The sequence below is a fragment of the Bison bison genome, unplaced genomic scaffold (genome assembly GCF_000754665.1).
Source record: "Bison bison bison isolate TAMUID 2011002044 unplaced genomic scaffold, Bison_UMD1.0 scf7180017864466, whole genome shotgun sequence".
NCBI classification, from domain to species: domain Eukaryota; kingdom Metazoa; phylum Chordata; class Mammalia; order Artiodactyla; family Bovidae; genus Bison; species Bison bison.
Window position 1 is genome coordinate 7,545,765 of NW_011495027.1, and position 15,472 is coordinate 7,561,236.

The 15,472-nt window shown below is 40.4% G+C and overlaps 1 protein-coding gene across 4 annotated transcripts in view; it reads left to right on the forward strand.

Moving 5' to 3' along the window:
- The window catches only part of LRRC8B (leucine rich repeat containing 8 family, member B), a 73,815-nt gene extending 58,662 nt beyond the window's left edge, over positions 1–15,153 (forward strand). For 3 of the 4 annotated variants that reach the window (XM_010860376.1, XM_010860375.1, XM_010860377.1), the window contains 3 exons: positions 2,690–2,792; positions 5,267–7,434; positions 14,707–15,153. In XM_010860376.1, coding sequence (XP_010858678.1) covers positions 5,293–7,434; positions 14,707–14,979 — 2,415 coding nt within the window. In that variant the 5' untranslated portion in view covers positions 2,690–2,792; positions 5,267–5,292 and the 3' untranslated portion in view covers positions 14,980–15,153. Of the gene's footprint in view, positions 1–955; positions 999–2,689; positions 2,793–5,266; positions 7,435–14,706 lie in introns of those variants that run through there. The other variant, XM_010860378.1, reaches the window with a different exon arrangement.
- Positions 15,154–15,472: the final 319 nt, after the last annotated feature.

The window sequence follows — 15,472 nt, forward strand, 5'->3', positions numbered from 1 at the left end:
AGACAGGAGTAAGCGTCTTTTAATTTCATGGCTGCAATCACCATCTGCAGTGATTTTGGAGCCCCCAAAAATAAAGTCTGACACTGTTTCCACTGTTTCCCCATCTATTTCCCATGAAGTGGTGGGACTGGATGCCATGATCTTCATTTTCTGAATGTTGAGCTTTAAGCCAACTTTTTCATTCTCCACTTTGACTTTCATCAAGAGGCTTTTTAGTTCCTCTTCACTTTCTGCCATAAGGGTGGTGTCATCTGCATATCTGAGGTTATTGATATTTCTCCCGGCAATCTTGATTCCAGCTTGTGTTTCTTCCAGTCCAGCATTTCTCATGATGTACTCTGCATAGAAGTTAAGTAAGCAGGATGACAATATACAGCCTTGACATACTCCTTTTCCTATTTGGAACCAGTCTGTTGTTCCATGTCCAGTTCTAACTGTTGCTTCCTGACCTACATACAGATTTCTCAAGAGGCAGATCAGGTGGTCTGGTATTCCCATGTCTTTCAGAATTTTCCACAGTTTATCGTGATCCACACAGTCAAAGGCTTTGGCATAGTCAATAAAGCAGAAATAGATGTTTTTCTGGAACTCTCTTGCTTTTTCCAGCCGATGTTGGTAATTTGATCTCTGGTTCCTCATCCTTTTCTAAAACCAGCTTGAACATCAGGAAGTTCAGGGTTCATGTATTGCTGAAGCCTGGCTTGGAGAATTTTGAGCATTACTTTACTAGCATGTGAGATGAGTGCAGTAGTGTGGTAGTTTGAGCATTTTTTGGCATTGCCTTTCTTTGAGATTGAAATGAAAACTGACCTTTTCCAGTCCTGTGGCCACTGCTGAGTTTTCCAAATTTGCTGGCATATTGAGTGCAGCACTTTCACAGCATCATCTTTCAGGATTTGAAAGAGCTCAACTGGAATTCCATCACCTCCACTAGCTTCGTTCGTAGTGATGCTTTCTAAGGCCCACTGGACTTCACATTCCAGGATGTCTGGCTCTAGGTCAGTGATCACACCATTGTGAGCCTGCCTTATTTTCCATGTTTGTAAAATGTAACGAATCATACTTATTATAATGGTTTATTGTAGGTATAAAACTAATGTAAGTGAAAGTGCTTTGACAGTAAGAAAACTGATATTAGATTATTAATAACAGATATTTATTTGTTCTCTTATTGATGAGGAACTTATCCAAGGAAGGCTACATTAGATGATTAGAGGAAAAGTTTTTAATTCTTAAAAAGATGAACAGGAAAAATGATTTACAAATAATTTAGAATAAATGTCACAAATTTGTAGTGAATTGTGGTCCTCTAACAGGTTAGTTATAGTAATCTCTCATTCTGATTATTTTAAAACCATTACTGTAGTTGGAAGTTTGTGATTCTGTTTTTTTCTTCTTATATTGAAATTAGAAAATGTTTTTGCAGTCTTTAGGGAAACTGTGTTGTATAGTGAGTATCGTGATGTCTGGGCAGCATTTTAGAATTACGCAATAAATTCTCTCCTGGCACATTACAGCTGCAATGCAGTGGAACAATATATAAAATGTTTAACACATCAAATGTCTTTATCGTGCTTACTACACATAAATGCAGTTGTCTGTTATATGTTGTCAGACTTTTAAAAATGAATTGTGAATAAGAAACTCATACTCCAGTGGTGCTAAGTATGAGTTAATACACAGTTGGGTTGTCACACACTAACTGTACTTTCTGGCCTGAAAAATAATTTGGTCCTGGGTAGTAGTTATAAAGAAGCTTTTACACATGGATTGGTAAATCCAAAGTAAATTTCAGACATGCTAACTTTTTGATCTTTGAAAATGACAAGGTTACAAGAGTATTGCTAAAAGTACCTTAAGTATAATTTGGGGTCAGTACTCTGAGCTGGATTTCGAGTATTTAATAAACCAGAAAAAGGATTGTATATTCCAGGCAAATATATAAGCCTTCTCAGCAACTTTTCAGAGGATACATCGGCACTAAAAAATACAGTTTTCACACCCAACTAAAAAAAATTTTGTATGTTTTAAAATGTTACATTTCAAATGAATCAGTATATGTATAATTTAAATTATTAAAAATGATTGAAATAGATGCTAAGAATGGCTTTTATTAACTTACTGTGTACAAAACAAAAACTTATTAATGTAAAGGATAGCTACATTTAATAATATAATTTCAGAGAATTTCAGTCTTTTTTCTGAGCTGTGTAAGTTATTAACTTGTAACTATATTTAATGAATCAGTAGGCTGAATTTTAAGAGCACTGAGTCTCATTTGGATAGATGTGTGATAAAGTGCAGAAATTATATGATTTGACAGGCCATCTGATGAATGCAAATAAGACCAACTGAATGAGCAAAATTAGAGTATGTAGATTGCCTGGAAAAAGCTGAGTGTTCACCCAAGTGTTATAGCTATGGCACTTTAAAATATGTTATTAATAACATGTAAATTTCTGTAGAAACATCTCTATAAATTAAGGTCAGAGGCCATATGTGATCTGGTCTGTGGATGGGGTCTTTTATAAGTAGCTTTGCCAGAATGTCCTCCAGTGTGAAAAGTAAACTGAGCTATGAAAATCCACTTGCCATGTCTTATGATGGAGAGGGTCTCCAAAGACAGTATCTCCAATTTTGTTTGTTTGAATGATCACAGCTATTTCAAGATACCTATACTTTCTCTTAGAATGAAGACAATCACAGAGATGGTGTATCTAAGAAATTTCAAAAGGTGTAGGCCTCCTGATTGAAGTACAGTCAACTTACTGGATTCCTTTTTTTTCATTATAGTAAGTATAAACATTTAAAGTACATTGTTTTGGCCAATGTTGACTTGTATTCTTTGTTGAATAAATATTTGCTCTCTGTCAAATACCCTTATTGTTAAAGCTGTTTCTATTATTCTATAGTTTATTGTGTAGCTTTAATGAATTTAACTCTGAGGATCTTTGAAAGGACAAATAAAGCTATAGACTTTGAGCTGGCAGAGCCCTTAGAGATGATCTCTTTCACTTTCTTTATCCATTACAAGAAATTCCTTCACAACATCCTTGACAGATGGTCATCTTATTTAGCTCAGTCCTGGTAGGGAGAAGGGCCTAAACTATTTCACAGAACTATTTCTGTGGGTGTCCCGGTACAAATTAAATCAAAATACCACTTTCTAAAATGTGCACCCTCTTAGTTCTGCCTCGGGAAGAAATCCACTTATTCTTTAATCCAAGAGGTAATCCTTCAAAAAGGTAAGGATGAATTCTTAGATTCCCCTAGTCATCTTTTATCTCAGCTGAATATCATCAATTTCCTGTCTTCCTCCAAGAGAAATGGTTCGTAGACAAGTAGCTCCTGATTATTTCACTGTCCAGTTAGTCTTTAACCTGTGACTCAATGTTGGGTTCCAGGTGTGATCTCACCAGGCAGGCACAGAAGGACTGTTGCCCCTTTATCTGAGTTCATGAATTAATATGGCCACAGATTACCGTCATGTTATAGCTATATGGAGCATAATAGCTATGACACAGCTTAAAGCATGCACTCATGTCAACTAAAATCCTTAAGTATTTTTCCCATGTTCACCCAGCAGTGTCTTCTGCCATCCTTCCCTCCCATCGTATTTATGGTATTTTGGGGTCCAAGTCCAGACTTTCTCTCTGTTGCCTATAATCCTCTTGTTTTGGGTTTTTGTCATGTCTTGACACAATTATAATTAACTGCAGTTGAGTGAGGCAGAAAGGGAGAAGTTGAGAGTTAGAAAGAGATCCACTAAACCAGAGTAAAGGAGGGAAGCCCTGGAGAGTTATTTAATCAAGTCATGAGTCCTAAGAGGAAGTTGAACCCATATAGTATGATGTTGCCTAGAAAGGATGCAGGTGGAAACTCGTGCTGCAGGCCAGTAGTTAAAATCAGACCCTGGGACGCCCTAGCAAGCGGGGAGAGCATGAAGGCATAGGGTTCAGAGTCAGATGGCCCATTATATGTTAAGGCTGACCAGCAAAAGAAAAGACGCTTATTCATAGGTACCAGAGCCTCTGTAATGGGATTTTAGGGTTCAAGGCAGGATACCAGTCCCTCAGAGGAAGACTAACGAGAGCAAAAAAGTTTTTCTTGGTGATGCTACCAGGACTAGGGTATCTAGAGAGAGAAACTCAGACCCAGGGAAGACGGGAAGACTTTAGACTCAAAAAAGTGCAAGAGAAGTCCTTGGGTGAAGGTTATAGCTGGACCCCTAGCAAGGATGACCATACTACTGTGATTGTTTTTAACCAGAGTTGTTATTAGATCCACATATTTCCTTTTATCTGTCTTTACTCTGTGCCATCATATAGGTGGTCTGGATTTTTACCAGTTAGCAATTTTTAAACAATTGGTCTATGTAAGGCTGAACACCATGTAAGTCATTTCTGTAAGGAGCATTCTCTGAATACTTTTCAATATGAAAATGAAAAACCCACCTTGTTGTTTCTGAAGGCAAAAATAATAATAGCATATGCCCTTAGTCATTTGTACTGTTAGTACTTTGCTGTCAAAACACTAAATACAAGAGAGTCCCCATAGTAGGGTGTTGTAACTAGGGCTTTCTTCCCCATCCATTTTTTTAAGCCATTACCATTGTGTGTCAGCTTTTAAGTATTCTAAGTTGGATGTGAATTTAAGTTACAAAGTTAGAGCTTAGGGGAAAAGGAGATAATATATTAAATCATAATTTTTCTGAACATAGATAGGATTGGTAGATCCTGCTAATCCTAAGGGAAAATTTTATAAAATAGTGTTCGCTCAAAGGAAGTTCCTGTAGTGGTTGAAACACAGCTCCTAGGCTGTAACCGATGCTCCATTGGATATGAAATAAAGCTTATTCAGACCATTTAGAAGGTACAACATGTGGTTGTTAGAAATCAGTAGCATAGGAACAGATTTTCCTAGTGTTGATTGAAGAAAATTCAGTTTCTGGTTTTTAATAGATTAGCATGAAGTGGAGATGCAGGAGGCAGCTAGATAGTTGCTTCACATCCTACCCCAAATACCTTTGCAGAGATCCAGTCTGGCGGTCACCAAATAGTCTCTCATCTAAGGGACTTTATAGTTCTCAGTTGGCATAGCCTAAGGTTTCACATGAAGCCAGGAGACTTTGATACTTTTTGATCATCACCCCTGCCTGCCAGGTTTTGCCCCTGAGCTAAATCCTACTTGGATATGTACAGACATTAGAGTTTAAGCTTACTTGGGGTACTTGCTTCAGTGGTTTTTCTTTATCTTCCTCTTCCAGTTTCTGTCCTCCTACAAGGGAAAGCCATGATTACACTAACAGAGCTAAAATGTCTAGCAGACGCCCAGTCATGTTATCACATCCTGAAGCCGTGGTGGGACGTCTTTTGGTATTACATCACCCTGATCATGCTGCTGGTGGCCGTGCTGGCTGGAGCCCTCCAGCTGACACAGAGCAGGGTTCTGTGCTGTCTTCCTTGTAAGGTGGAATTTGACAATCACTGCGCCGTGCCTTGGGACATCCTGAAAGCCAGCGTGAACGCATCCTCCGATGCTGGGATGCCACTTCCGCTGCCCCTCAGAATCCAGAACGACCTCCACCGACAGCAGTACTCCTACATTGACGCCGTCTGTTACGAGAAGCAGCTCCACTGGTTTGCCAAGTTCTTCCCCTACTTGGTGCTCTTGCATACGCTCATCTTTGCAGCCTGCAGCAACTTCTGGCTTCACTACCCCAGCACCAGTTCCAGGCTCGAGCATTTTGTGGCCATCCTGCACAAGTGCTTCGATTCTCCGTGGACCACCCGCGCCCTGTCAGAGACGGTGGCTGAGCAGTCAGTGAGGCCCCTGACCCTCTCCAAATCCAAGGTTCTGCTCTCATCCTCAGGGTGCTCAGCCGGCGACGTGGATTCCAACAAGCAGTCATTGCCCTACCCACAGCCTGGCTTAGAGTCAGCTGGCATAGAAAGCCCGACCTCTAGCGTTCTGGACAAAAAGGAGGGCGAACAGGCCAAAGCCATCTTTGAAAAAGTGAAAAGGTTCCGCCTGCACGTGGAGCAGAAGGACATCATCTACAGAGTGTACCTGAAACAGATCATAGTCAAAGTCATTTTGTTTGTCCTCATCATAACTTATGTTCCATATTTTTTAACCTACATCACTCTGGAAATTGACTGTTCAGTGGATGTGCAGGCTTTTACTGGATACAAGCGCTACCAGTGTGTGTACTCCTTGGCAGAAATATTCAAGGTCCTGGCTTCGTTTTACGTCATCTTGGTTATACTTTATGGTCTCACCTCGTCTTACAGCTTGTGGTGGATGCTGCGGAGCTCTCTGAAGCAATATTCCTTTGAGGCACTGAGAGAAAAAAGCAACTATAGCGACATTCCAGATGTCAAGAACGACTTCGCCTTTATCCTCCATCTGGCTGATCAATATGACCCACTTTACTCCAAACGCTTCTCCATATTCCTGTCAGAGGTCAGTGAGAACAAACTGAAACAGATCAACCTCAACAATGAATGGACGGTCGAGAAACTAAAAAGCAAGCTTGTGAAAAATGCCCAGGACAAGGTAGAACTGCACCTTTTCATGCTAAACGGTCTTCCTGACAATGTCTTCGAGCTGACGGAAATCGAAGTGCTAAGCCTGGAGCTGATCCCTGAGGTCAAGCTCCCCTCTGCGATCTCACAGCTGGTCAGCCTCAAGGAGCTCCATGTGTACCACTCATCCCTGGTGGTCGACCACCCTGCCCTGGCCTTTCTAGAGGAGAATTTAAAAATCCTCCGCCTGAAATTTACTGAAATGGGGAAAATCCCACGCTGGGTGTTTCACTTGAAGAATCTCAAGGAGCTTTACCTGTCAGGCTGTGTGCTGCCTGAACAGGTAAGCACCATGCAGCTGGAGGGCTTTCAGGACCTGAAAAACCTGAGGACCCTCTACTTGAAGAGCAGCCTCTCCCGGATCCCACAAGTTATCACGGATCTCCTGCCTTCACTGCAGAAGTTGTCCCTCGATAACGAGGGGAGCAAGCTGGTTGTATTGAACAACCTGAAAAAGATGGTCAATCTGAAAAGCCTGGAGCTGATCAGCTGCGACCTGGAACGTATTCCACACTCCATTTTCAGTCTGAACAATTTGCATGAGTTAGACCTCAGAGAAAATAACCTTAAAACTGTGGAAGAGATCATTAGCTTTCAGCACCTCCAGAATCTTTCCTGCTTAAAGTTGTGGCACAATAACATTGCTTATATTCCAGCCCAGATCGGGGCATTGTCTAATCTAGAGCAGCTCTCTTTGGACCATAATAACATTGAGAACCTGCCCCTGCAGCTTTTCCTATGCACCAAACTACATTATTTGGATCTAAGCTATAACCACCTGACCTTCATTCCAGAAGAAATCCAGTATCTGAGTAATTTGCAGTACTTTGCTGTGACCAATAACAACGTAAGTAAATCCATTCTTCCCCTTTTTTGGCCAGTCATTTGAGCATCTGCTGTTGCAGTGTGTGATGTCACTAAAGATAGTGGACTTTAAGTCATAGCATCTTGAGCTTGGCCTGACTACCACTTATTAGACATGTGACCGTAGACAAATTATCAAAACACTGAGAGTCAGTTTTTAATGTAATTTACAAGTTGTCATGGAGATTTTATGAAAAAAGTATATATAAGCATTTGGCGCAGTTTCTGGCATGTAGTAGGTATTCAAATATTCTCTTTATCCTCTTTCCCTGTTTTTTAACATAAACATCACAAAAGTTATGGCAGAGCTTGCTTTCGTTTCAGAAAAGGCTTAAGTACAATATTTATAAAGTTTCATAAAATTTTTCAGCTTTCCAAGTCTGACATAGGACAACTTCTTGTAAAAAATTCTGGGATTGTGAATTATTCATAAGTTCTTTCTGTAATTCGGTAAGAAAGACTTGAAATCTCCATGCACGTCTAGAAAGACAATTCAAAATGAAAGGCCTGGTTCTATAATGCAGCACTAGGGCTTCTTAGAAGCTTTTTCCAGCATCCATGCTTTAAAAATGAACCATAATTTGCAACAGTAAAGCCAAATTAAGGAGAACTTAACTTAGCTGAAACAAGAAAAAACAGAATAAATGAGTAGTTTCCTAGGTTAAAATGTGAAGAAGGAAGAAAAAGACAAAAATCATGTTGGCTGAAAGGGCAAGAGAGTGATGGTAATATCCATATGGGAAGAAGAAAAAACCTGTCAGAAATCAGGTCTGCCAAAAGATGAAAGTGATTCCCCTTTAGTTAAAATGGGAACTACTTTCTTCTACCCCACCCAAAAAGGTATTATCTCCTAGACTTTTTTATTTCTTTATTTTTAATTGAAAGATAATTGCTTTACAATATTAATTTGATTTCTGCCATATATCAACATGAATTAGCCATAGATGTACTCCTAGACTTTTTAATAGTTTATATTTCATGCTAAATATATCTGTGAGCATGGAGTTGGCCAATAAACATATTGATCACCAGACAGTGTTTTTAGAAACCATAGATTGTTGGAAAAATACCAGAGTTGGGGAAAGAACAGAATTTATGCTGACTTTTAGAACTCTGTGGCTTCACTATATGTAGAAGGGTAGAACCCATTATAAGATTATGAGGTTTTAAAACTCCTTTAAAAGTTAGCAGTGTACCTTAGAATTACCTGGAAGGCTTGTTGAAACACAGATTTCTTGGCTCCACTCCCAGGGTTTTTCATTCAGTAAGCAGGTCTGGTGTAGGATCCAGGAGTTTATAGCACTGAAAATCTCAGGTAAAGCTGGTGCTGCTGGTCTAATGACCACACTTTGAAAACTACAGATCTAGAGATTTAGCACTAGTGTTGCTTAATTATAAAGTTGCTTAATATTAGCATTTTGGTCACAGTTTTTCCATTGTTAAGCCTGTACTAAAAAATATAAATAATTATTTTGAAAGGTATTGGTTTTACCAAGTTGTCCAATTAAATCACTCCATGGAGTTTTGAAAGCCACAGCTGATTAAATTGTCATCTAACCATAATTATCTAAGTATATAAGCAAGTTGATTATTTTCTCTAGTTTAATGTCATGAAACTGTGAGATTGTTGGTACTGTTGACACTAAGTTTATTGACTTCTTTTGTGGCTGAAAGGGAGACTAGATGTTAGTATCAGACATATTTTGTCTTGAATAAGGAAAGGGTACTTGGTAGCATATGAAAATTCTTATGCTTAAGATAATTTATGGACCAAGAACAATGCTGTCTTGGGTTGTGTTGTCTCAGAAGTCATAACCAGCAGTTGTGAGCATCCTCAGAACCATTGTAATGACTGCAAATCTTGGACTGGGTGAGAAACACTCTTCTCAGAACTGTGAAGAGACTTACCTGCTAAGGATGTGGTGAAATTGGAAGACAGCAGCCAGAGAGATGAAAGATTCCTCTCTGGTGGGACAGTGTAGCCTAGTGATAGGAAGCACTGGAAAGGGAAGGGAAAGAGAATAGTCCACACTATTGGTCTTCAAATATTCGGAAGCCCTACTTAGGAAGGAAAGCCTGTTGGGAGTTGTTGTTAGTGTTAGAGCTCAGACAAGCAAGAGAAGAGTTCTCATCTTTCCCAAGAAAGCTGTCCAGAGACTGAATGAACATCTGAGAAGGGAGAAGTGATTTTCTTAATTAAACTGTCCAGATATCGTCAGCTGCTTGGTGGGAATATTGGTAAAGGGAACTGAGGATTCATGTTTTATGTAGGAATTTAACTAACTTGAAGGTTTCTTCTTGAAACCTTAAGGTTCTCATGACTCTATAAGGTAGAACAAAATATTTATAAAACTTAGAAAATAAAGCATCAAACCTGCTGCATAAATATTTAGATATGCTTATACTCAGAAATGTGAGTTGATTCCTCTCTGGAGTGGAGGTTGGTAAAGATCGCAGAAAGGACACTCTTTTAAAGACTTGGGCAGTGTGTCAGGTTCATAAGATGGAGGCAACAAATGCTAACCCTGGGGTTAAGCAGAAAAGACATTTATTGAAAAGACGTCACGTGTCTCATTAATGAAAAGCCTACAAAATCAGGCTTGGGAAACAGGGACAAAGTTAGATAGCAAGAGAAAAGCAGCCAGAATCATAGTACAAAAGTAAAATTAAGAGATACCCCGACACTGACCATCCCAGCACTGAGCACCGGTGCTGCCCTGAAAACGATGCTGCTGTCACTGTGGCCCTTCCTCTGCCACAAAATCGGTTCTTCATGGTTTCTGCTCTATGCCTTGAGCCCCACATCTAAGCAACTGATAGAGCTTGTGAATGCTCACAGGCTTCCCATGTGGCTCAGTGGTGAAGCATCCGCCTGCCAATGCAGAAGATGCCAGAGACACTGGTTTTATTCCTGAGTCAGGAAGATCCCCTAGAGAAGGAAATGGTAACCCACTCCAATATTCTTGTCTGAAGAATCCCATGAACAAAGGAGACTGGCAGGCTACGGTCCATGGGGTAGGACAGAGTCAGACACGACCGAGCAAACGCACACGCCCATGCTCGTGAATGCTCACACTCGAGCTGCAGGAGATCTGGAACAGAAGAATCTGGTGGTGTCAGTCCTCTAGTAGGAAGTGGGTGCTGCTTCCCACCAAGAGCCCCATGAAGATAAGGTAGAGAATTCTCTAGACATTGAAGATGTTGGGCAGCCCCCAAATGAAAGACATTCACTGAGAGGACACTCCAGACTTTACTCCATGGGATAGTGATAGGTCTTCTCACAAAAAACATGAAACAGTTTTTAGCATGTTTTTGTGGCAGGATTCCTCAGAGCCTTTATCATATGAACATGCATTGTGCTTCTCCAAGAGGATGATAGGGTGTGCAACATTTGGCACACTTATTTGAGCAAGGCGTTCTTTTTTATGATAACTCTTGAGAGGAGTGTTCTGAGAACACTGATTGGGGAAATGTGGAAGGATAGAAGTCATACCCAGAAGATTGTCACTGGCATGCCAGGTGTAATAAGAGACGAGAGCCTTTAGACGGGGGGTCCGAATGGAGACTGCCTTGAATTCTGCCAGTCTAGTTTGAGTCATTGGGTGGTAACTAAGGTGAGGCTTGAGCCTCACAGTGCGAGGAGGCGCTGGGTGTGGCATACTCAGAGGTTGGAAGAGGACAGTCAAGAAACAGAACCCCATGGGAAGGTTTAATCAGTTATGATTTAGAAGTAGGAATATAGATTAAAAAGAGACTCATGTATGAAAGGAATACTATGGATCATTGGTCCTGAGGTCAGCAAAGTACAGCCTCGGAGCCAAATCTACTCACAGCCTGACCTAAGAATGGTTTTTAAATTTTTAAGTGATTGGGGGAAGAAAATCAAATAATAATACTTCCTCATATTTGAAAATTATAGGAAATCCAAATTTTAGTGTCCATAAATAAATTCCATTGTCATTACATCACTTAGAAACATATGAAATTTTTTTTCTTTTATTATTATAATTACCTACATAGTATTTTCAGTTTTGCCATTTGGCCTGCAGAACCTTCAAGATGTTTACTATCCTGCTCCTTTTTTTTCTTTTTTTTTTTGATGTGGACCATTTTAAAGTCTTTATTGAATTTGTTACAATATTCCTTCTATTTTTTTGCTTTGGGTTTTTGAGATCTTAGTTCTCAAAGACATATGGGGTCTTAGCTCCCCTGCATTGAAAGGTAAAGTCTAAACCACTGGACCCCCAGGGAGGTCCCTCTTGCTCCTTTTGAGAAAATCTTTGCCAACCTCTGTTCTAATCCACTGCCCTCACTTTATTGATACTGAAACTGAGGCTCAGAGCGATTTGCCTGGGGTCCAAAGTTTCCCAGTTGATGGATCTGGGTCGGAACCTCTGTTCAGCTCCTCCTCCAGTGCTCTTTCTCCTGCAGCTCAGATGCATCAGTCCAAATGATGCTCCGTGGGAAGCAGTGGTGTGTGTGGGTGATGGGGTAGGAAGAGGCAACCTCCAGCTCTCTCCAGTGCCAAACTGTGGTTGGATTATGATGGTGTTGGATGTAACCAAGAAGCACAGGAAAGGAGGAGGGTTTAATGGCTTTGCTCAAATCTTAAAAATGACTCCAACTTATACCTCGGTCTTCCAATTTCTCTTTCTGCATTTAAATACATTTTATTAACTCACAGACATTTAGCCCAAAGGTGAATAGTGTAGAAATCCTTCTCTAAAGATCATTTATGTGGCAATGTTCCATGTTGGTTTTGACATTATCACTTAGATTGGAAATATTCAGCTTTGTCTCTTGAAATGATTGGACTTTATGGATTTAGGTTGGTGTGTTCTGAAATAGCATGTGTCAATGGCCAGAGAAATAGGAAAGCTGACATTGAGAAGAATTCTGAAATGAGGTCCCAGCCTCTGGGAAACAGTGAAATATTTAATTATCAGTGTCAGCCATGAACATAGGAAGAGAACCATCCTTCCTTGGATGTTCTGAGGGCTTCAGTACATTTGGCTGAGATGGACACTTAGCGCTCAGGAAGTGTGCATCGTCCACAGCCTTTCACTCACTTTCCCAACAGACACTACTGAGGGGCCAACCCCAGAGGCTCACTCTCATTGCCTGGTGAAATTCCTCACCTGTACTGGGGGTGAGAAGAAGCTAAAATCACAAATTCAGAGATTTGAAAGGAGATGAGTAAGACATGGTAGTGCTGGTAGCCAGAGAGGACAATGGCTCAGGGTCTTCACCCAATTAAAAAAAAAATCAGTACAATTAAGCAAGATACCTGCTGGAGTCCAGAAACTTAACTAAAGAAGACAGATTGGGATTCTTTGATGCAGCCCTGGTTAAGACAGGCTTCTTCATAGCAGCCACTGTAGACTAATGATCTCCATAATTGTTTAATACTTCTCTTTCCTAGTAGACCAGTGCTTGTCAAAGGGGGGCAGTTTTACCCTGCAGAAGACATTTGTTTGGAGACATGTTTAGTTGTCACAACTAGAGAGGGCAGTGGCACTGGCATCTAGCAGGTAGAAGTCAGGGATGCTGCTGAATGCACAGGGCACCCCACACACAAAGAATTATCCCACCCCAAATGTCCACAGTGCCAAGGTGGAGAGACCCTGCATGGGTCTTAAAGACCCATCTGTCTTGCTCAGCATTTTATCCCCAGCACCTGGTTGGGAGCCTGGCACAAAACAAGGCTCTCAGCAGGCATCCACTGCATACAGGTGAGACAAGTCTGCCCTCCTTTCAGCCTGTTTGCCTAAGTCATTCCTCTTGTGCCAGTAGGCACTCTCAGCCCTGAGCACATTCATTGCACAGGACTGATCATTGCCTCTACTTGTACGTCACTGACCCTATTTTTGAGCTGCAGATAATGTCTGATCAGAAGGAGGTTACATTTTTTTCTTTCATTTCTCTGCCGTATCTATACCGAAATTGACATATCTGTGGTTTTGTATCTGCATTCTTAAGGAATGAAATAAAAGGGTAGATATTTTCCTTTGCTTATACCACCTAGTATTTTGATGTAGAATGAGTTATATTGCATGATAGTCTTAGAAGCAGTGATCATTGGATTTATTTTCAAGGATATCCAGTACCAAATGATTGTATGAGTGATAGAGGAGGGGGCAGATTCCATCATAATAAGCCTTTTTTTTAATGCAGTCTGACCATCTTTTACACTGTATAAGGAAAGTTTATCTTTTTAAAGAGATATTTCTGGAAGTTCCTGTGGAGAACTGGCTCAGTGGGGTTGTACTAGGTCATCAGAGGAGCAAGTTGAACTCTGGAGCGCCCCTTTCATCCCTCTTTCTAACAAAGCAATGACTTGAACTAGGGAGCCTGCATTGTTTTATAGTTGCAGAGTTGCCTGGTCCAGGCTTGTATAAATTTGTTAACCATTAAGAGGGTGGAGTATGTGCAGTCCACCTTGGCCTGGAGCAAACTTGCAGTTCAGTGGCAGGATGAGAGCTGAGCACGTTGAGTATGCTAACCCTTTCTCTGGGTGTCTTTCCCCAATAAGCCCATTTCATATGCACACTGTGGTTCCCTTAGAAACTCACATGCAACCTTCCCACCAGATAGAGGAGCAATTCAGTTGAGCATTTCTAGGCGTTGACCTAGCCACAGGCTATTTATCATATTCCAAATGATTTCTCTGTTTCAGATGACTTAAAATTCAGGAGCAGGTAGAAAAAGAGTTCATACTCGTGAGTGTGCATGTAGAGGAGAATGAAACCTACATGTTTATACGATCACATCTTCTTGCCTCTGCTTCTGTCAGCGTTTTCTTTAAACCAGAAGGAAGTTTTCAGTCTATATTGTGAAACCCTAAGAAATAGCCTTGTGTCTGTCTTTGAGGGTATAGCTCATTACCTCACACAGTAAAACTCTTCTTGAGGACTGTTGAGATTGATTTGCTTCTCCTGAGTTACTGGTTTGTAAATGAGTATGTAACTGATAGATTTCCTTTGAGAGTTGAGAATTGCTTTGTTAGAGCTAGTCTGTTGCCCACCCATATACAGCAGGGGTTTCGAAGTTCTTAGTGGCCTCAATCCTGACTCCAGAACATCCTTATTTTTCCTGTACGTTTCCCATCTACTTCAAATGTATCATCATTGTTATATGTACCTCTGTAAAATGTCTGAAAATGTTTTGGGGGAAAGGAAGGGGTATAAATAAATACTTGTAGTATAATAGGCCCTCAAAACCCAGTTTTACGGGCTTCTTTTTTTTCCCTTTCCAGATTGAGATGCTTCCAGATGGGCTGTTTCAGTGCAAAAAGCTGCAGTGTTTACTCTTGGGGAAAAATAGCCTGATGAGCTTGTCGCCTCACGTGGGTGAGCTGTCGAACCTTACTCATCTGGAGCTCATCGGTAATTACCTGGAAACACTTCCTCCTGAACTGGAAGGGTGTCAGTCCCTAAAACGGAGCTGTCTGATTGTCGAGGAGAATTTGCTCAATACTCTTCCTCCCCCTGTAACAGAACGTTTGCAGACATGCCTGGATAAATGTTGACCTAAAGAGAGAATAATTTTTAAAAGTACATTCCAGGGCTTTAAATGAGAACTAAAATTTCCTAGGTTATAAAGATGAACAATGGATAATTATCACTAACTATAACCAAATGTCTTATTATAATAAGGCAACTCAGTGTCTAAATTAAACAGGTAAAAAGTATTAACACTGAAACAAAGTTTTGTGAATAATTGATCTTTAACTTATGGAGATATAAGAAGTGTACACTTGGAGGGTAGAATGCGGCCATGAAGTTATTGAATCTCTACACTGCAGTTTTTATCTTTTGAAGATGAGATATAACTTACTTGCATACTTGTTTTAACTGACTTCCTGTTTTGATATTTATCACCTAGGGCATAAACTCATCAACATAAATTCCCTTGAGGTACACTCAGCACTGTCTTTGATTTATGTTCTTAAATACTTTTAGGCAGGATGCATTGCACTTGGCAGAGTTCCTCCTTGGCTTAATTTTTACTTCCTGCCCCAG